Source organism: Camarhynchus parvulus, chromosome 14 (assembly GCF_901933205.1).
Source record: "Camarhynchus parvulus chromosome 14, STF_HiC, whole genome shotgun sequence".
Classification (NCBI taxonomy): Eukaryota; Metazoa; Chordata; class Aves; order Passeriformes; family Thraupidae; genus Camarhynchus; species Camarhynchus parvulus.
The window spans coordinates 9,369,769-9,392,525 of NC_044584.1; the positions used below are offsets into that span (position 1 = coordinate 9,369,769).

General features: G+C 41.8%; 1 protein-coding gene across 5 annotated transcripts in view; it reads left to right on the forward strand.

Moving 5' to 3' along the window:
• Nucleotides 1-20,971, forward strand: part of PDGFA (platelet derived growth factor subunit A) — a 34,989-nt gene extending 14,018 nt beyond the window's left edge. Inside the window, exons 5-7 of one of the 5 annotated variants that reach the window (XR_004061134.1) lie at nt 4,212-4,338; nt 7,065-7,178; nt 7,285-8,545. Coding sequence is in view for 4 of the 5 variants with exons in the window: in XM_030957968.1 (XP_030813828.1) it covers nt 4,212-4,338; nt 12,178-12,311 (261 nt within the window). In the remaining variant the exon portion in view is untranslated. Of the gene's footprint in view, nt 1-4,211; nt 4,339-5,972; nt 6,591-7,064; nt 7,179-7,284; nt 8,546-12,177; nt 12,353-17,954; nt 20,683-20,952 lie in introns of those variants that run through there. The other 4 variants (XM_030957968.1, XM_030957967.1, XM_030957969.1 and 1 more) reach the window with 4 other exon arrangements.
• The last annotated feature ends 1,786 nt before the right edge of the window (nt 20,972-22,757 follow it).

The window sequence follows — 22,757 nt, forward strand, 5'->3', positions numbered from 1 at the left end:
CAGAGAGATTTTCTCCTCTGTGTGCAAAAGCATTTCAGTAACATCTGCAGATCCTGTTGCTTCTGTCCAGTGAGTTCAAGTACTTAGCAAGTACCAGACCATAATTTATTTGGGGGTTCTGAACAAGGGTCTTCCCAAGAGGCTTTTTGAGCATGGTGTTATTCTTGGTGGGTTTGGTCACAGAAGCAGAAAAGCATTAATATTATGGAGCAAATCCTGCCTATACTACTAATTTTGAATAGCCAAGCTGAGCAATATGATTGTTCGCAGCAATGCTCATATGCAAATTAAAAAAACAAGAGCTAAATTACTCCATCTCCCCCAGCTTTGCCTCAGGTTGGCCTTGAGCAGAAGCCTTCCCAGTTTCAGCCATTTCTGCATATTTGATGTTGATCTGATCTGGGGAATCTTAACCTGGTATATTTAGAGTACATTATTTTAGAGTACATTAATGTGAGGGTGAGGTGCAGAGAAAAGGAGCTGGACAGGAGGGAATGCAGGAGCAGCTCCTCAGCTGTCACTGGAGGGTTGGTCAGAGGTTGGAAAAAATGCTAGAGTTCAGGATAAACTGTTCAGCAGAGCTACCGAGCCTCAGAGAGGGTTGAAAAGGCCTTGCAGAACACATGGGGTGTGTAGGTGAAATGGCTGTATGTCACATTTGCAGGTTCAATAACCTTTTTCTTCTGCCTTTGGGATAAGCAGCACTTGGATTGAGCTGTGACTTAACTGCAATTGCAGGCAGGACCAGGTATCAAAGGTCAGATTAGGAATGGGAGAAGCAAAGGGAACCCTGACAGAGGTGAAGGCGGAAAAGCAGCGAGGTGCCCTTGGAGCATGGGAAGCCCTGTCAGCCTGGCAGGATCTGGCTGCTCTGCTCAGGGACACAGAGACCCCACAGAGGCATTCCTGCCCTTCTGTCCCTGCAGCAGTGATTTGCCAGGCCCTGAAGGCTCCTGATGCCTCCCCAGTCCTTTAGTTCCTCTTGACCCACATCTTCCTCACAGACAGGCTTTCCCTCCATTGTGTCAGCACACAGTTATTTTAGTTTGGAAGCAATAGATGATTCCAAGAAGTATCCTCATTCAGTTGCTTTTTAGGCTTGTTTCCATCCAGTATTTAGGTATCAGCACATGAGTTCTGCTGTTATGAGGAATTTTCTGTGCTGACATTTCTATTGCGAGCTCCTGCCCATGATAAATTTTAGCTTCATGCTGGAGGTGTTCTGGACATTTCTGCTTACAGTCTTGGTTTTTTTTTCCTGCTATTAATCCCTCATTTCATCTCTCCTGGAGAATCTGTAAAAAAAAGGCATTCCCATGATGTTTCCATTAGGCCACATATTTTTATCAGATTGTATTTTCGTTTTTACTTGGCCACCACACTGTACTGCAGGATGTAGACCTAGAATCTACCCTGACTGAAGTGTGGTGTCACTGATTATATACCGTTTGAGAAGCTAATCAGTTATTTCACTGTCTTGCTCTCAAAGAGTTTTTATGTAGTGATATTTTCTGGATCTGGAGGGCTTGAGGATTTTTATTTTTGTTACATTAGAGACAAGTAAAAGGAGCTTGTTGATTTGTTGAAGACTGACCACTCAAAGTTCTGTGTAATACACTTGAGAAATTGTACAAAATGAACACCGGGGAGAAAAATACAAAGAAGAAAAAAACATTTGTGCACAAGGCCAAATCCCATGCTGTTGGCACAGCTAGCCCTGTTTATACCCACTGAAAATGTGACCTGCAGCCTTCATCGTTGTAGATCAGCACTGTGTGTGGCAGCAGGTGTTAACAGGTGACACAGACACAGCAGCTTATCTGGTTTGTGCTGCTTCACTTCCAGTATTTGCAACATCTACAAAATGACATTCCTTTAACTTGTGTAGCGTGAAGTAGGGCAGTGGAACGTGTGCTGGATTGTATTTTAACTACAACATTAAAGCCAGCTTTAAATTGCTGCATAAATTCATGATGATCCTCTACAAAGTATTACTGTTTCTGGTTTTTTAACTGTTGTTTGAATACCAAATAGCCACAGGAACTGCATATATCTTTCAGTTTGTAAAACCAAGTGAAACAAGGACAGGCTTTTAAAAGGTTGATTAAAGTTTATTTTTGTTGCGTGTAATTTTCAATGAGACTGGTTTATTCTAACAGCTGTAATAAGCATGGCAGATCTGAGAGCTGTTTTGTGATTACTGGGTCCCTTTCTTTGTCTCTGATGATGGAGGTGTCTTAATTACTGTTTGTTTTCATAAATTTTAAGGATTAGTCATCCTTTGACGCCAGATGACTCAGTTGTGCCATACATTTTCCAATCATGGTGTTCAAAGGCTTGATGGAGTTGGGTTCTGATAGGAAATTTTGAAACTGCTTCAACCCATAGTTAGTCTTTCAGATAAAGTGTTCTGGTATGTCATGGCCAGCTCTTAATCTGTTTACATGGAGAGCTGACAGTTTCAGAATATACCTTTTAATGTGGGTACTTTAGTTGTTGCATCTGTCTCTGTAACTTTGGTTTGCTGGATGAAATGAAAATCATCTCCAGATCCTGTTGACACAACGGGTGGTGACTAAAATGTGGATCTGAACTCCTTGCTCTGTGAAAGCTCAGGCAGATCTCCTATTGGCTTTAGAAAGGCCAGGATTTTGCTCTAGCTTCTCTCACTGGCATTCAGAGGCCCTTGATAGTTGTGACCCCAGAGCCAGAAGAGTTTTTCTGGGAACAGGGAATGGAATGGGTTTTTCCAGCCACCACTCTCATTTTGTGACAGTGTTGTTCCAGTTTTGAAAGGGCAGGGGAATGATTTTCGCAGTGTGAAGATTGATTTGGAGCATTGAATCCCCACCAAACACACAAGGAGATCGTGGCTGGGGGTGTCACTGTGGATGCTTTATTTGGTAGTGACTGGAGCTTTTGGATGGACCAGCCTTTATGGCTTTGTCACGTAACTTCTGTAGAGACAACCAGCCTGCCCTGTCCTTCTGCTCCCTCACCTCATTTATACAGCATCCCTGTGATTTGTGGTCTTCTTGTTTGCTGGGACAACCACACTGCAGTGCCCTATTGTCAGATGAGTAGGTCTGAGAAGCCATGATTTAATTGCAGTGGTTTCCATTGCAAGCAAATGCTCCACCTATTCTGCAGTGTTCAACACAGTTGAGAGCTAAACACAGGACCCCTTACAAACTCTCTAGCTCTCTCCTTGCCCACATTAGGCCATATTCCCTTGCATGGCCCTGACCATCATGCCCACTACACTTAGCACAAGTCAGTGCCCAGCATCCCACGAGCCACTTCAGTACCCCAGAACATCAGTGCTCTGCCCTCTCTGCCATTCCTCCTCTCCTGGCTGCCAACCTGTGGGTCAGGATGTCCTTGTGTTCAGTATCCCCCCACCCCAACATCCTTCTGTTCTGCCTTGGTTTCTTCAGATGAGAGATCCATATGTAGCCAGAGCTTCTCCAGCATGATCCTTCCTCCAACCTCAACTTGCCCTCCAGACATTTTTATTTTAAGGATGCCATAAGTGGAACAGTGCAGTTGTGAACAGTTGGAAGGACTGGGGAGAAATATTCTGTCTGCCAGCTTTCCACAATAAAGCCAAAGGCTGGACCCAGTTCAGGAGTGGTGGCTCCCTTGGACTTAAAAACTTGAGAGCTCTTGTGAACAAACCCCAGGTTATTGCAGGGGGTGAGTAGGAATGAAACTGCTTTCTAAGGTGATGTTCAGATCCTGGTCGTGTAGGGTTGAGCACTTCACATTCAGAGGGCTCTGGAGACACCAATTTGTAAATAACAAAATGTATTACAAACAAATGTAATGCCTTCACTGTCAGCCTTTAACAACACCTACAGAAGATTGTGCTAAATGTGGCAGTTTACAAGAAAAACCACTGATTTGAATCTGTATAGAAGTTTATTGTGATACATGTGGAAACTGAGTTGCTTAAAACATCAAACCAAAATGAATGGGAAATTGTTTTACCTCTTGGGGGAAAATTGTTTCGAACTACTGAACTTGAATAAACAAATAGTCTGTGCAATAAATAGTTACATGATGCACAATTAAGATAAAAGATGATTAGTATGCTAACATTTTATATGGGTTTGGCTACATTAAAAATAGAGGTATATAGTTATCTGTCTTCAGTTCTGAACTGTAACCATGTTGATGTGTCTCAGTACATACCTCATCGTATTTTATAGGTGGCAAAAGTGGAGTATGTTAGAAAAAAGCCAAAATTAAAAGAAGTTCTGGTGAGATTAGAAGAGCATATGGAATGCACCTGTACATCATCAAATACTAATTCAGATTATAGAGAAGAAGAAACTGGTACGTTTTCCTTTTATTTTTGCATTAATGCTGATTTCATATGGACCTCATTTTTATATTAGTAAAGAACGTAAAACAAACGTTGCTTACAGTGAACTGAGTAGAGAAGCTCCCAGCTACTTCTCTGTGTTGAAGATGCCAAATGAGGGCCAGTTTGTACTGTACAAGGAGCTTGGATTTCAAATTTAATGTGTCTCACTTCTCATTAGGTTGGCCTTTAAATAAATACAAATGCCCAGTAGTGTTCAGGTCTTGCTTCACTAAGTTAAAGGTTGTCATGTTGCAGCTCGTGGATGAACTCTGTTGCCTAATTTCTTTAGACTTTGTGGATAACACTGAGATTTACTTGGCCTTGGGGAAAATATGAATGAAATTAATGTAAAGCACTTGGGAATAAAGTCAGGATTCAGGGCTAAGGAGTCAGTTTGGAAACAACATTGCTCATTCCTGTTGTTTCCTTACAGATGTATACTCAAGAATTTGTCAGTTGTGGCATTAAACCTAAATTTGCCTTGTCAAGACAACCTTTGAGTTACAATGGGGAAAGATTTGTGGGGAAAAATTACTTTCAATCTGGCTTTCATAAAATCATTCTGAATTGATCTAAAATCATTGGCTCTGATCTACTTACTACAGTGCAATCAATGCAGAGCTCAGCACACTTATTCAGGAAACTCACTGTGGTAAAAAGGACATTTTCCTTTTCTCCTGGTACTGGTTGAAGGCTGCTATAAAAGTTTGTTTTGTACCTCTGCAGGGTATTGAAGGGTGCAGTAGAACCAGCCCAAAATTAAAGAGTCAGTGAAGAGCAGCTAAACATAGGAGGAAAGCTGCCCAAAGGTGATAGATTTTGTAGGTGGCTGGGTGAAGAAGGGTTTTCTGTACTGGCTCCATCCAGCAGGGAGACATAAAGCTGGTCCAAGCAAATGTAAACTTCAGTTGCTATGTACAGAGCAGAGGAGTTAGAATTTCTATAAAAGCAAAGTTAGACCTCTGCTGCAATTTTACTGGACATCAATTTATAATCTGAGCTGAGTGTTTAGCTGAAACTAGGTGGAGTTATTAGACAAAACCACATGTGAAGTGGCTATTTTTAAATGTGGGTATGGTTTGATACATTTTCTATGTCTCCCATTTGGAAAAAAAGTTTCATTAGATCAATTTCAGTTTTTCACATTGTCTTTAATTGCCATAGACTAAGCAGCTATGATTTTAAGATCAAAATTTTTGGTTTTGATATGTGTAAAAACTGGGGCAGAATTATCATGGAAAAATGCATATTTCTAGGATTTAATTACTGATAGGAGCAAAACTTGCACCCAGCAAGTGGATGGTGAGCTGAAAATAGCTCAACTCCAGAGCTGAAGGCAAATGTTGAGTACTGCATGGTAACAGCAATTATAGATGGATCCTGGGAATGACGTGGGCAATGCCAATTTCGTTTATTATTTCTTTACTTTTGTGTAATTACTTTGTAAACTCAATGTCAAATCAGACATTATAAAGTTATTACTTTAATGCAAAGGATAATGAGATTTCTTTGAAATGTAAACGGTTTGAGTATTTATGAGTTCAGTGTTACACGAAATGCATTACCTTAGGGCTTTTCACCAGCCCTGCCCTTATGTTAACAGGAAGGCCTAGGGAATCAGGTAAAAAACGGAAACGAAAAAAGTTAAAACCAACATAAAACCTACTGGAACTATTTGATATTCAGGTAGGACCTATATGCTGAACACCCTAATAGCACAAGTACTGGAAAACTTAATCAAATATCATCACTTCAACTTAATCACTGTTCAAAATCTTGACACTTGCTACCTCAAGGCTGCAAAGAGATTAGATTTGATTGGCTTTGATAATTCTACCTGCTGGTATTTTCCCTTTAAGCTCCACATCACCATCAGCATCTTACATTCTTGAGCTACTTCCTTTTCTTGCCTTTTTTATTTCTTTTTTATTGGAGGGTGCTAATACTTCAGCTTCTGAAATCTCAAGTTCCATTGCCTCTGCTTGTGTTTCATTATTATTGATTTCTGAGTTCAAAGCATCACGTGATAATGCATGAATGATTTCCAGGTTACAAATCATTGTGTTCCCAGTCCTTGGCTGTGAAACATTCAGTGCACATACAGCAAATATTGTTATTTGTGTGACCATCAAACCCATGTTCTGCCATGAACTGGGGTTGATTGCACATGCGCCTGACACAGTCTGATGATCTGCTTACCTGACCAGAAAGATGCTAAGAAATGCCTTTTTTTTTTTTTTTTTTTTTTTTGTGTTGCAGAGTCCTGTGTTACTTACACGAGAAAATTAAGATCTTTATTTTTGGTCTGTTCAGTCTCAGTAGGATGATGATAGTCAGTCATCAAAATTCATGAGGTTTTCAGTGTAGTGAAAAACTAACACCCTCTCAGTGCAAAAATGACTGAAATCCTTTGGCCAACATATTAGCAATGTATGATGATGGCGACACACATTCCAAATTAAATATGGAATTTCCATTTCTTAATGACTTGAAAGTATGTAAACTGCAGCACTTGCAATTGATTCTGGTATTTGGAGTGGGAATGATTTGGATTTTGCAGTGTCTGTGCCTAACGCCTGGATGATGGTGAATTTAATTTCAAGCCCCTGTTTTTGCACATGAACTCCCAGTGGCAGTTTTCATTTATACCAATGTATCATTTCTAAAGAATGCTAAACTTGATATCCTGTTTCAGATTAACAGGTATTTATTGGGAGTAGTATGATAGAAGCAAAGATTTTCTAAAATTCAACTTTAAAAGTGAGCATGTATACTCAATCAAAACAGCATTTAGAACTTCTTGTCCCAGGTTAGTGACTCTTCATGCAGAACAGTTTTTTTTTAAGTCATCTACTTCAAGGACAGGACCTTTGATTCTAATCATAGAGTTATTGTATCTTTTTTCTCTCCTGCAGATGTAAGGTGAAAATAAGCTAGAAAAAAAACTTCTCTCTGGGACATGGATGTACATGGTTTGTTACATTCCTGAACCTACTATGTATGGTGCTTATTGACTGTATACTTTATTTGTTCTCCTGTGTGAAAAAACTGGCTCAAAAGAACACTTAATGAGAACAAAGAGACAATGTACATTTGTTTAATGTGACATCAAAGCAAGTATTGTAGCACTCTGTGAAACAATAGGAAGCTTCCCTGTCCAAAAAAGAAAAAAAAAGAAAGAAAGAAAAACAGAAAAGAAAAAAAGACAGTTGAATGAATGGAGGATACCAAAAGAACTAAAAACATGACAAAAATCTAAGTGAATAGTGGATTTCTGTCAGAGCAGTCAACGGTGCTTTACGTCAAGAAATGTGCCTGCGTTCTTGATGAAGATGGATGGACACTGGTGGACTTCAGGCACAAAAAAAGCAGGAATGTATGAAATGATCAAATGCCACGCAAACACTATAGAACAATACATCCTTGCTTGGTGGTGTTTTAAAAGTCTATACAAAAAAACCTTCTGGGGAGCCTTAAGTGGATTTTTTTTTTTACACCATAAAGTGATTATTAAGTTTTCTTTTTACTCTTTGCCTAGCTTTTTATTATCTCTTGGACTACATTTGCCAATAACACATATAAAAGACTGGTATAACAATAAGCAGAACACAAAACATTATGGTATTTCTCCTAGTGGGATGCAAACTAATGAGATGTATTAAAATAAAAATGGTATACCTATGCATAATTTTCTAGATGTTTCTTGGTTTATGTTCCCCAACCTCCCCCGTAATTTAAAGCATTACATAAAAGAAAAAAAAAAATAAAAAGAGCAAAAAAAAGAGAGATGTGCGTAAACAAATCATAGGATATCCATGCAAAAATTCCTTTTTTTTTTCTTTAAGACTTATGCCAGTTGCCTACTAGTGATATTGTGTTAGCAATTGTCATTCTTATCAGTATACAGATACTTTTATTTCACATGTTGGAGCTGTGTGAAATGTACAAATTCTTGTATCTGCATTGTATAATGTCATGGTGGCATGGGAACTACCTTGCTGCAAATATTTGAACAAAACCTAAAATTCTTTATTTTTGGTAAAATGTTATGCTTTATGTGTATTCAACAGAAATATGTGTTTTTGTAAAGGTGAAGTTTGTATTTTTATCTAAAAATTAACAGTTTTATATACCTGAGAAAGCCTGCTATGTTTTCTTGAACCAAAAAAAAAAAAAAAAAAGAAAAAAAAAAGCATTTTGTGGTCATATTTTTGTAGTAGAATAGCCCAAATAACATCAAAATCTATTTTAACTATGAGGGCAGATAAAATACTCTGGCACCAGCTCCTGTATTTTCAAAGTGCCAAAGGATTAAATGTTCAGTTCCCCACAGATTGCAGTGGGAGCCACATGGATAAATCCTTCTGTACTGCTTTGGAAATTTAGGGCTGTGCCAGATATGACATGGCTACTCACTTGGCCAAAATCACTGCCCCACCCCAGTAGTTTGGATTATGTACCCTTTGTTTTATTTGGATTATTACATTGGATATGTAAAATGAACTACTGGATTCTTTTATTTGTCAAACATCTACAAAGAGATGAAAGAGTTTTCTTAGTTTGGAACAACAAAAAAGTTTGTCTTGAAGACAGTGTTTCCACTCAAATAAAAATATCTTCAAATGTGAATGAACTGCAGAACCTTCAAACAAATGAGAGAGAGATTTTTAACCTTTCCATTTCTCTAAATATAGTTCAAACATTCCCCTCCTGTTCCTGTAGCTATGTCCAAATTCAACCAAACAAAGCAATGTTAGCTAACAGGCATTATTGGCTTCAGATGCTAATGCAGAGATAGAGTTAGTCACCGTTCTATTTTGTGATCATTTTCCCAGTGTATTTGTTGAGCACCAAAACTGGAAATACATTTAACTAAGATTGTCTGTGCTTGTTTTCCACTAAGTGTACTGTTCACGATGTTATGCACATGAATGTATGTGTCTGCGTTTAAAAAAGTGTATAAAATGTAATTTATATATTTATGTTTCAGTGGGATGCCAATAATGTTGCTCCGTTCCTTTTTTTTTTTTTTTGTCTAAAAGATATCTAATGAAAGAAAAAAACCAAACATATATCCATTAAAATCATGTAGATGAAAAGCATTATGTGACCCACTCAGACACTGTGCAGGTATGAAAGGATGTCAAAGTCACTTAAGTGGAATAGTTTGCAAAACAACTCTTGGAAAGAGTCCTGTGGTTGGACTTGCATGAGAAGGTTGTGTTTGGATTTGTGGGCCAGGTCTTTGGGAGTGACTTCCCTGGGTATCCTGGAGCTGTGATTTACATCACGAGGGAGTCTGGCCTTGTAGCAAAGTCTTGAAAACAAAGCAAACCGAGAGGTTTTGTTGGTGCCAGCAAATAAACGTGTTATGCCAAATTCAGCACACCAGGAGAGAGTGAAGACTGAATGGGGACTTTTCCAATAGCCGTTTGTTTGAGACTTGTAGTCTTGAGTTAATTTTGTTACAAGGAATGAAACGCACGTGAGTCTTTGTTGTCAAGCACAGTGTTCATACAGCATGCGGCAGAAAACACAAAAATCTCAGGGCTATGTTCGCAGCTACTATAAATTGGCAAATGTTTCTGACTTCAGATGGCCCCAAGCTAATTTACATCAGATGAGGATGCAGTCCATGGCTGTTAACTTGTGAGGAGTAGTGTCATGACGCAAGCATCACTTCCTGTAGTCCAGCTGAGCTCTCACCCGCCAGCCTGGGGACCGTGGTGGGTTGTGGGATTAGATCTCCTTCAAAGTGGCAGATACAACCAGAAGGAGCAGTGACACTAAAGGTTGTGACACGGGAGTCGTTAATTCAAAGTTAAGTTGGACATTTCAAGGGCCATATCCTCAGCTGGTGTAAATCACCATGGCTCCGTTGCCTGCAATGGAGCTGTACCAGCTTACACCACTTGAGGGGCTGGTCCCTCATTCTTGCTCATCCCTTCCACTCCTCGGTCCCACAGGGATCTCAGATTGTTGTGTGTGGTTGATGTAATCCTGTGTTCTCTAATACTTAAGCACAATAAGTGAATATAAGAATGAGTGTCAGACTTAACTTTGAATGTCCAAGCTCTGAAATGGTTTGTTTCACCATTGTGGCTGTAAATTAAACAGTTCTCTGTGCATTTGTGAATGCCGTGTCATATCTTCTTCTGCTGTCTGCTGGAGGTGGACTCCCTCTGGACTTCTAATGTGCTGCATTTGGAGTGTTGCAGGGAAAGATGTGAGCAATTGAATCCACAAGTTATCTGATGGACAGCTTGTTATTTGTGGGGTGGGGGGTGAATAGGGGGCTTAATGGAGCCAAGCGTGGTGGTTGTCAAAATTTGCACTTCCATGCAATGCTTTAACACCTTGTTGGTTTTGTCCTTCCACATTGTAGGCAGCAGTTTGGGGATGAAATATTTTTCTGTTTTACATTCTGCACTCATTTCCTCTGTCCAGGGATCCAGAACTTTTGGTCTGATTATGCCTTTTTCTGAGGTCTTGTCTGATCAGAAAGGACATACAGAGAGGACTCCCCAAACCCAATCTCAGCATTACAATATGGTGCATGGTCACTGATTCTTTACTCAATTCATTGCATTTAATTCAGTGCTTCGTCTTTCCAGACCTGTCCTTCAGTTGATTTTGTTGAGTGAAACCAGGGATTGTGTGCCAGTTTACTTTCCTTTATCCTGTCCTCTGTCCTGCCTGGTATCTGCTTTGTTAAGCAGTGCATGGTGACTGCAGCCAGTTGCTGCTCTCCCAGGTTCCCAGGTAGCTCCAGCACTTTGGGTTTAGGCTTTTTACTCTTACTTGAAACAGCATCCTCCTTCCAATGGGCTTCAACATTCCGCTTGCCCATCCTCCTTAGGTCCATATTGCCTTTCTGTGGGCTGTTTTCCAGCCATTCTCTGCCTGACTTTTCCATCCCTCTTGTTTCTGTCTCTCAGAAATGATTTTCCCTTCCTAAGATGTGTCTCATACCTGTTCTCTCCTCTTGCCTGACAGAACAGTCTTTGACCTGGTGGTCTCCAAATCAGTTGGTTTATCTAAGCATGTGCCCTGAGATCCTCTCTCCCAGACCCACAGACCCATAACTGACCCCTGACATGAAAGGATTTAGAGAAATGTTTTAGAGAAAAAGATTCATCTTTGCATTTGGAAAAATACTACTGAAGACTCTTTGCTAAAGCACTGTCCAATTCCAGCAGCAGTGTGATGCTGGAATGGTGGCATTGAGGCTGTTCCAGACATCTGACAGTTTAATTAGGATCAGTGGCCCTGTTTATGTTTTAATTTTAATGTTTCAGATTTTATTTTGAATTTTCAAAACTACCTCAGATTTGCATGCTCATATTTTACTGTAAATCGAAGGAAATCATATTTGTAGGCCTCTCTCATGGCTTTGAAATTGTTTGGGGTAGTTATCTGACCCTCACTGGGGCTGGAAATCATGGTTGCTCTAAAACAGACATCATGTAGAGGTTTTGAATGAAGTAATTTCCTTGGTGTTTCTAATACACAGCTTGTGCTGCTAGCAGATCTCAGAGTCAGGTCAACTCATACAAATCCCATTTAAATTTCCTTTAATTCCAGGTACAAAGCCTATCAGTGTTGCATTCCTCAAAAATCAGCCTATGTTTTGTGTTTATTACTCAATTTAATTATTGTCTGTGTTCCCACATTTTATTAGCAAGGCATTATTCCATGTCTGAGTTTTTCTGTGCTGCTCTTTGCCGTAGCATCTCTGTGGCTCAGCCTTGAGCTGGTTTGTATCCCTATGTCCTCTGAAATAAAGAACTATTGTTATCCCATTTTAGGCGAGACCGAGGCATGGAGAAAAGCCTGTGCAAGGTCATACAGCAAGGCTGTGGCAGAACCAGGGAGAGGACTCAGATCTGAGTGCTCATCCAGTGCCCTAAATCACACGACCATCTTCCCTTTCCAAGAATGAATCCTTGCACCCTTAGAGCTAAATACTGAAAAGAATTGAGGGTAAGTCATTTTGCCTAATTACTGTGCATTGGATACATGATCAAAAGCCACTGCCATATTGTCAGAGAATGTAGTGATTGATGAAAATCCATCTTTCTGCCCATGCAATTATGCAGCCTTTTATCCTATCATGAGCCAGTAATTTCCTGCTTCTCTTAGGAGTCAGCCTTTCATGACTTACAGTCAAAATTATGCACATAGAACAAGACTTAGATTTTATGGGAATTTACAAAAATTCAGTAGACAATTTTCATTCTCCTTCAGTTCTGTGTCATTCCTTCCTTTTATGGTGTGGGTAACTTTTCCATGGGGAACTGTTTTTATCATGGGCTCGATCTGTATTTTTTTTCCCAGGCCCTAACATGGAAAAACACTTTAAGAGATGCCTGTATTTGCTCATCTTCAAACTAGTGCCTGAGCATGCTCCTAGGTTTGGACAAACATCCCATTGACCTCAGGCAAATGGAGCAGAGTTGATGCTTTATTTTTTAATTAGTGTGTGCCTTCCTGACACAGGATCCCAGCTGTGGGCTGGGGGTCTTTGTGCTCTCAGAGTGTTGAAGTATTTCGTAAGCAACCCCACAGATGAAGTAACAAAACTTGTATATACAACTAGGAAAACAGCTGGGATGTGCCTCTCCTGCTCCCATACAGGTTGCCATTTTGAATTACATATTTGTCATTTTTGGGGAAAATATTTTCTTGGCATGGGTGGATTCAGTCGCTAATGCCAGTGAGCCCATTTCAGATGATCTATTTGGGTACCTCAGGATATAGTTTGAACACTCACAGTTGTGCTGATAACAGACAAATTTGAGATGGGAGAAATTATTGAGAGCAAATTTCATGTGAAATCCAGCAACTTTTGATTAAAAAAAAAAAAAAATTAGAAAGGTAGAATAAACAAGACCAAAGGCTCGATCACTCTTTTTTCAGTTGTGGCATGCCACCTGTCCCTTTTAGTCATTCTAATTACTTGCTGCATCAGGCTAAAGTATGTGCTGAAGTAGCTCAGGATCACTACAACATGTGAAAAGTTAGGACTGGTTCTTGTTGAACTGCTGCCTATTACCATGGCATATGACTGTGAGGTGGGGCCCACAATCACAGTTGTAAATCAAAGAACAAGTCATAGGTTAGGTTCTGTTTTCCTTAGATATTGTCTCTAAGTTTGTTTTCTGTATGCTGGTCTCGAGTGACGTTTGGTGAGCTTTCCAATTAGGTGGAAAGTCATGAGTACCTCTTTCCCAGCCTGAAGGTAAGAAAGTGCTAACTCTTAGTCTAGCTCATAATCAATGGACGAAATTCTGGGAGCATCCTGGTGATAGAATTTCTGTCACTTGAAGATTTCATCTCACATTTTTCCAGGGTTACTTCTTCCCGTAGAGAGAAATCAAATAATTTACATGTTTGACTTACTAGCAGGCCACCAAATCTGACTTGGTTTGAGTTTTGAGCAGCTCAAGAATTTCTGTTTGGACTGATACTTGTGTATGCCAGATGGATCCCAAGTTCTTAGATAAAATACACAAAGAAAGGCACACTTGAGTGCTTCAACAGAGAAGAAGTTCACATGTGAAGGCTGGAGTAGTCCCTGAAACCAGTAAATAAGGAGCCAAGTTTGTGACAAGTTTTACACACTCATCTTCAGATCAGACCTGGTGTTTTGGCCTCTATGTACTATCTTTGATCTTGCATAATGAAGGAAACTGGGCTTACTGTCCAGCTTTGAATTCAGAGTAGCTGTTAAATCAGGTGTACAGAAAGCAGAAGCACACAGAGATGAAGTTGAGCCTATAGGGCTTGAAATCCCCAGGGATTTTGAAAACAACTTCATTCTTGAAAGCAATCACAAATAAGTAGGAGAAAAGCATTTTAAACACTTCTGAAAATCCCACCCTCATTTATTTGGCAGGTGAAAAAAGGATCCAGAAGATATACTACTTATAAGGATCATTCAGTGACAAAGTATATGTTCGTAGAGAAGGCTCATGCTTAAATCTTTCAGCAGTTAATTATCATCTTTACAGACCATAATACTAGAATACTTCACTTATCTATGCATCAGGGCTTGGATGAACTTTGAGACGCATGAAAACAAGACACTCCTTAGGCCTGTGGTAGCTCTGTGCTCTGGTAACTGATCAACCAATTACATAATTGGTCAGGTCTCTGCCTTGCAGGAGCAGATACAACTCCATTGACTTCTCTGGAGGTGACACTTACCTGAGAACTGACCCGAAACTCTTGCCACGAAGCAGATAATGGTTTCATATTTTGCTGTTTAGTGTTGTTGTAAAAATAGACTTATTTCCTGGAGCAGTTAGAACAAGAAAATAGGGAAAGGCAATTTCCCACAGAGACTCATCCGCGCTGGAATTCACTGAGGACCCCGGATGTGAACATGTGCTGATAGAAAACATAAAACAGCAACTTTGTTTAGGGAAGCCTCTGACCTGTCAAAAATGCAGAGCATTTCTTACCAGACTTTTCCTTGGCAATTAGTGGGTAGAATTACTCATAGAAATTGTTTTGTTTGCTCACAAGGGGAGAAGTAAGACATAAATTCAAGATAGCCCCTCTGACCACAAGAAAGACTCTGTTCACAGAGGCCCTATGGGTGAAGTGCTGTGTGGCCTCAGCTACCTTTGGGGATGAACTCAAACTTTCAGACCTCAGTGACGTATGAAGGACCCCTCCAGGCTTGCTGGATATCCCTAGCTGGAATTTATTCAGCAGTGTAAGAGATTTGGACATCCACTTTTAATTCATTTTTACGTAACTTTCAAGAAACCTTTGTTGGCTTCAGAACATCTCTGTCTTTGTTCTGAAGAGTGACTAATTTCACCCAATGATGTCATTGTGACTTCTGCCTTCCATCTCTAGGCAGCAGCACTCAAACCTTGGGTTTCAGACACTTAGATGGGGAGCCCCCTTCACTCCAGCCATGCTTCACCTTTGCTTAGCACTTTGGCTTTATGTGCATTTTCTGTATGAAGGTGGTGCTGGTTTGACCTGAAGACCAGGGAAGTTTCAAAAGGCCAGATTTCACCTCTGGGCCCTGCTTAGATGCTGGTGGAGTCTGTGTGGGGCCAGAGGAAGAAGGAGAGAGGGAGGAGAGATGCTCCGGCACTTCAGTGTGGGTGAGGGCTGAGGGCTCTGTGCTCACACACTTGGAAGTGAGGACAATTCTTGGCCCAAACTCACCCAGTGTAAAACATTCTGCTCAGAGGTCTCCTTGGAGCCAGGAAGCTCCTCAGAAATCTGCCCAAGATCTGAATTCCCCTTGACTGCAGGGGGTTTCCACAGCAAACATGACAGAAGCAATTTATCCCACATAGAGTGGTTTCTCCAACAGGCCGCGTAGGAGTCGGACAGGTTGATGCTCAGCTGGTGTACTTCAGTGATTGCCCCAAATACTGCTTTTAAATCAAAGTTTAGCTGCTCTGGGATATGTTTCTAGTAGAGGTGCTTCAGAGGAGCTTGCCTAGCTTGTGCCCATTTTTTGTGAAGAGCCTCTGGCCCATCCAGAGTGGTTGGGCCATGCCTGTGGAGCTAAAGGGTTTTGGGACCTTGCAGCTGGGGTTAGGGAGTGCAAATGTTTCCCATTAGCTCCCTGCACACCCTAAGTTGTGATTCATCAAGGGAGACAGTGCAGAGCTGAACTTGAGGCATGAGAGATGTTTCTTTGAAGTTACTTGTGCTTGAGTTAGGCATGATCTGAGTTGTCTTGCTGAGCTGAGGCCCTGAGGAGCCCACTGTGCTAACACCGTGCAGTTTAGTCTTTTCTTCTTAAGCATTGTCCAGAGAGATGTGAGTTTCAGAAGGGTCTAAAACCTTTCAATAATCCATTCCATAGGAATGAGGGAGAGCTTTAACTATTCAGTGGTTTTCTAGCAGTAAACTCAGGTACACGGGAGAGCCCAGAGCTAAGCTTGCCCTCTCTGGGCCTTCCCCTTCCTTAGTTTCTTCAGAATGTTTCTTTCCAAAGGCAAGTGGGAAAAAAAATTCCTAAAATGGGACCTTAAAAAGGTGGAGAATTAAGCAGATCATATAATCTTGATTCCTTTATCTCACTTAATTAAGGAGAAGTTTGCCAATAGTGATCTGGTATTTCCTAAAACAATCATATATGAAGAACACTTTGAGGAACTTCAAAAGAATTTTCAGTCTAGAGCAGGAAAAGATAAAAACAGAAGTGGAAACTTCTAATACACTTTATATTTCAGTACTTGCAGGAAGTACATTGTTGCATAGGATACTAATGAATTCTGCAGGGGGAGGTTTCCAAAAGAAAAATGAAATGGCACCTTCTCTATCTTAGAGAAAAGGTCTGAGGGCTTTTGCAATTATGATAGATATGCAATGGATATGTGTGGTCATATCTCCTGGAGAGAGTCTATCTCTGCCAAAGGCTATTCGGAGTTTCAAGTGTGTACACTATTGAATTTCTGTAGCAACTTCCTGGTCTAGCTGTGAAGAGTGATAAAGAGAATGGTAAAAGTCTATCTTGCTTTCAGTTGCCCTGTTCTACACCCCAGAGGGCAGAAATGCTGCCCTGTGTGCAGCTGGGTGCAGGAAGCTTGGCAGGAGCACACTGGAGTGGCTAAGGAAGAACACATAAAGTTGGTGCTGATGTTCCCAACCAGGTAGTGAGGCCAGAAAAGTGAAAATAGCAACATGGATACTCCAATACACCAGTGACACTTGTCTGGAAAAATTATTACTTGGCAGAGTCTTAATTAACTCAAGTGAAGAAGTAATTCTAAAATCCTGATTTTGGAATCCCAGAGAGTTAATGCTTTCAGAAATCGTGTGATACAGGATTGCTTCACAATTGTAATGTGCACAGAAATCACAGGTACAGTTTTGTACTGTTTGAAGAGCTCTCTGGTGTCAGCAGAGTCCTCTGTGGTGCCTTGAGAGTGGAGGGTTTGTGCCCCAGGCTCAGCTCAAGTGTTCAAGTCCAGGTATAAACATATTTTAGGCAGCAAGGCATTTCCATCAGGACTGAAGCACATGGCCTTTTTTTGCTTGTGTACAGGCAAGACATTTAAATATGGGTTTAGTTGCTCTTTGTGTCTTCAGGGCCCCAGATCCTTCTAAGCCTGTGGTCACTGGAAGGTTCTCTGACTGAAAATCCAGAGGCCTTTGCCCTTGTGACAGTTTCTACTCTTGCTTGGAAGTGAGATTTGGACTCCTGAGTTACAAAGATGCTTTTGCGATTGTTATATCTGTCTTTCTGCTTCTTTATAAATCAACCTGCTTGGTCTGAACTGAATGTTTAAATAATAAACAGCTAAAAGACTCTCTGATGGCTTCTTTCTGAGTGTTTCCCTTAGGGAGCCCTTGGGATCACATGGCATCTGCCCTGACCTTAAGAACCTGCTTTCTGGAGGCTTTTTTACAATGCTAACAAACCTCACATTTTAACTAGCTGTTAAATAAGCCAGTCACTGGTAACTATTCAGGACAGGGATTAGGAGAGTATTCTTGCTGGCATACAAGATGGCTCTGTCCATGTGCTGGCCAGGGATGAAGGGCTGGAAAACTGTGTGGTGGAAGAGACTATTAATGTGATTTTCCACAACTTTCCTTGCAGCTGCATTTTTGAGAGGAGAGAGAGAGAGATGGCTAGGCTTGCAGTAACATGTTGTGCCGTCATAAATGCTACAGCCACCATCTGTTTCCAGCCCACGACTTGAAAGAAAACTGAGCAGTAATCTCATAATTCACATGAGTGTTTTACACTTGTGAACCCTTCCCAACCTTTGTCTAATAATGAGGAGAGTGCATGGTGCTAAGTTTTGTAATTTTCCTGTACGTATTATTGTTTATTTGTATGTCTTCTCCTGTTTTGTTGTTTTGTGGGTTAAAAAAAAAAAATTTCACTGGGAGGAAAATCAGACCAGTTCCACGGTCAAAAGAAACATAATAAAGGCAAAAATCCCAATTCCATTGATCTTGCTGGCAAAATTCTCCAGGAGGAGGTACATTTAACATTCCTCAGAGTGTCTGTCTTAGTTACTTGTTGATGAAAAGAAAGACATTAGAAAGGGAAGAGGCAGGTTGCTGAACTGCCCTTTCCCTGCAGAAGCAGAGCTACTACAAGAGCTGGACATGTGCATTTTAAACCAAACCATCAGGCAGGATGGTGATGGAAGGTTGGATTTTAATGAAAACAGATTCTTCTGCTAATCTTTGCTTGGGGCTGGCCCTGGGCAGGATTAAGGATCCCACCTGCTGTGCCAAAGACACGCTTAGGTCGGGGCTGCTGGTGGGTGGGAAGAGCACAAACATCTGAGAGTGGCTCTGCTGAGCAATCCCAGTCTGTCCTGCTGCAGTGCCCTCAGGGAAGCCAAAGAGTTGAGATGATTTAGTTGATGGAAATACTGCTCCCCTCCAGCCTGCAAAGCACGGCTGAGCATCATTAAGGATTTCTTTCTGGCTGCTCTTCGAAGCCAAGGGCTGCTCTGTCTCTGGGCCTCCTCTCACCTTTGGACCCAATTTGCACACCTCCTCCTACCACAGCTGAATGAACTCCTGCTCTCCTCTGGCCTTAGGAACAATGGCTTTCATCATCTCTACCAGACTGCAGAGCAGTTCAAGGATGAAAGGGCTTCTCATTTCATATATCCCACTGCTGCTAGAGCTATAAATCATCGATGGACTGAATTTATAGCCGACTGCTACTGCAAGCAAGTGAAATTTATTTTGTGTTGTCATATGTATGGTCAAACTGTCCAAGAAGTTGCCAAACAAAGAACTGAGCTGCTGCTGAGCAACCCATTCAATCTATTCTCATTTTATTTAAAAAAAAATAAATAACTGTCAATCAAAGGAACTTATTTTGACATGTGCTACCTGCTGGGTGATCTGCAGTATCTCCAGGATGTGTCTGTAAGTGAAAGATAGCTGCTAGCTGTTGCCAGGTCTAGCAGATATGACATGAAGTTCCACCAAGAAAAGGTTTGTGGGCTCAATAGGGCTGGGGACAGGTTAAGGGCCACCTCCTTTTTTAGCATTAAAAATTAAAAATTAAAAATTTTGCTCTTCTGAGAGCGTTTGGTCAGGTAGCCCAGGGGTCACAGTGACTTCTGCTTGAATCAGTGACAAATCTCCATTGACCTGTCCAGAGCAGTGGCCCTTCTCTGTCTCCCAGTTTGCTGACAGGTGGATTGCTGGTGGCTGTCTGGGGTCTGGCCTGTGCCTGTTTTGGTGCCTTGTGATGGCGATGAGGTAAAAATGAGAGAGTAGAAACTCTTCAAGCTGCTGGGGTCTGAATCACATATTTCTGTACTATTTACTTAGAGAGCCAACAAGCCTGGGAGGTTATTTTTGTGTTTTACCCAGGCTCATTAATTAGCTGGGGGGTGTTGGGAGCTGTCATATTGAGCAGCCTTTCCCTGCTCACTCCTGTTGTCCTGCTGGATTCGATCCCTGCAGCCTCCCACCCCACTGTCTGTAGTTTATGGCCACATCTGGAGTGTCTCCCTGCACACGTGCTGGTAGGAGCCTCCCCCCTGCTGGCACACACGTCATGGCTTTTGGGGTCTCGGGAGTTACAGTCATGCTTCTCAACATTTGTTTTTCCATGAGAGGGAAGGAGAGAAGGGGTACGGGAAGGGCAGTGGCAGGGAAGGCCTCTGACACGAAATTCCCAGGAACAGGATTTGCACATTTTATGACCGTTCAGATGGAAATGCAATGGAGCTGAATTATTCCTCCTTAATCCTGCTTTCTCACTTTCCTCCCAGCAGCCTCTTCCCCTGCAGTTTAGGTAATACAGAAGCTTATAAACAAATCCCACCGCATGAAAAATAGCAAAGGGGGGGAAAAAAAAGGGACCTGGGTTAGGGCTGTGATGGATAGACAGGTGGAAGGCAGGCACCAGAAGGGAGGATGAATGGTAAAAGCCTTTGATGGAAACACTAAAGAGCTATTGAAAATCCAAGGGGTGGGGGGAGGGAGGAGAAAGAATAGCAGGAGGAGGGAAAGCAAGGGAGTCGTGCCCCCGTCCCCCCGCCCTCTTTCTCAGGATGTTGAAAGTATTTGTCCTTCGTTACAAAATGATTGAACTGCCGCCAGGCCAGGCCACCCTTCCAGCCATTGCACTGGGAAACTGGCACTTCTGAAAGCCTCGTCGCCTCTCAAATTTTATAGCTTTCCCTTTTTGTGGGAGTTTTTGTGTTGTGCTGTTTGCAGGATTGTTTTCAGATTTGCCGCGTATCAAAGAGAACTATGTTTTGTTTTTGTTGCTCTGACAAACACAGAATCCAGGTAATGAAAAGAAAAATTTAAAAAAATAAAGGCACATTTTTATCAGAAAACACAGCTGTCTGCCTTTTATTGAGTCAGAATTTCATGCGTTTGGTATTCATGGTGTGAATTTGATTTACTTCTAGTGCTTTTTAAAAGAGAAATTTCACCCTACAAATAGAGCTTCTGCTTTACTAATGTCTCTGTGTGCACAAAAGTGGTGCCTGTTCTTCAGAGTCAGAGTAGTGAGGATGACCCTGTGTTGTATCATAATTAAAATGGGTTTTGCATCACGTACATGTAGACAACAGTGGGAAAAAAATAATCTTTCCCCTTTTCAGAATGGTTCTTGAAGCTCTGCAATGTCTTTGACCTGAAGGATCTACAGATGGAAAGAACTGTTGAAGATCTGAGTACGAGACTGTTCCTGCTGCCAGAGGCTGTATTTGTACCATGTATTTATATGTGTATGTATTTATATAAGCCTGATGCTCGGAAAGGACTGGAGCCGTGTGTGTTCTTAATTAGATTTGGAGGTCTGTAGATGCAGCATCCACCCAGATTCTTGTTAACCAGGGGAGGACCCAGGGCTGTGAGGTTTGCCCAGTGCCACTCACATGTCAGAGAGGTCAAGGAGCTGATGGTGCCCTGGCCAGGGGGTGACCAGGGCTGGTGCCTGCTCTGTGTGGGGGGGTGAGTGCTTGTCCTGCTGTCCCATCGTCTGCATCGCCCTCACTGCAGCCCCAAGGGCACTTCTCTGAGTACACAGGGCAGACAGGCAGCTGTCTGTTGCCTCCAGGATTAGATCCTGGGATTAGGTCTCTGATGGGCCATGCCATATAATTAAAATAGTCCTGGAGGAGCAGAGAGGCAATGTGCCGCCCATACACAGCTGAATACCAGGGGGCTGTGCCTGCCCACAGACCCACTGCAGCTAAAAGCAAATCTCTCCACTAACATTAATTTACAACAGCAATTTCCACCTAAACATCTCCAGTGCCTGGCTATATTCATGAGTTTGCAGTGCCCTGAGAGGCCACACTGCCTTTGCCCCCAATTCCAAAAGAGCAGCAAGGGTGAGTGGTTGGCTCAAGGTTAGGTGGGAGTCCCTGGGGATGGTGCTCCACACTCCTGCCTTCAAAGGAATTTGCTGTGGTGACCAAAGCAAGCAGTCCCTGCTGTTACCACGCCGGCCTGTGGCGTGTCACTCGCACTTTGTATCTGAGATGCTGTGTCTGGGTAGGTATCACTGTCCTTGTGAAACCAACTTTTACTTCTGGAGCGTGGGTGAACGCTTGTCATCGTGCCAGGATGACACAAAGTCTAGAAATTATGATGGCAATTCAGGTCATGGGATAAAGTGGGAAAAATGCTGTCTCAGAAGTGTCCCCATCTGGTGTCACTGCTGGTGATTATTTAAGATGCAGGACATGACTGTGGCAAAGATCAGGTTGTAGCTGATATGAATCATGCCTTGAAATAACACTTTCCTTCTTACATTGTGAAAATTACAGCAGTATGGGAAGTGAGGGAAAATGGGATTTCCCTGGAGGTTAAAGATTTTCCTTTAATCAGCTTTCATAATGTTAATTAAACTTTTGGAACAATGGCTGAGTCCTGGGATCCGCCCGCTCTTGCATAACTATCTCACAATGCTGATTTCACTTTCATGTTTATTTGCCAGCACGATTCCAAGTGAGAGCTGAGCAAGATCTCCACACCAAGGAGCTCCTTGGGGGTTTGGGAGAACTCACCTCCCTCTCTTACCTCTCCTGGGGAGAGAAGGCTCCAGCTCTCCCCTCCCAAGAAGAAGCAGCCTAGAGGGATCAAAGCACTTTGTCTGTCATCATCACCCCATCTGCAAATGGGGCTAATAAAAACTTACTGGTATTTTGAGGCTGGTGCATATAAATATATACCCACCCATATGGAGAAAAGGGTGTGTTTATAGAGATCAGTACATGGATACATCTATTCCGGGTAGGTAAGATGGATTACAGTGCCACTTGTTCCCTGAATTTTTCACTCTTTCTGCAGCATAGTTGCTATGTGCCCATGGGAGCCATGGTCCCTGCTCCTTTCAGCAGTGGGCTTAATATAACCTGGTCTCACATCACACACATACACAGAGAAAATCTAGGGAATG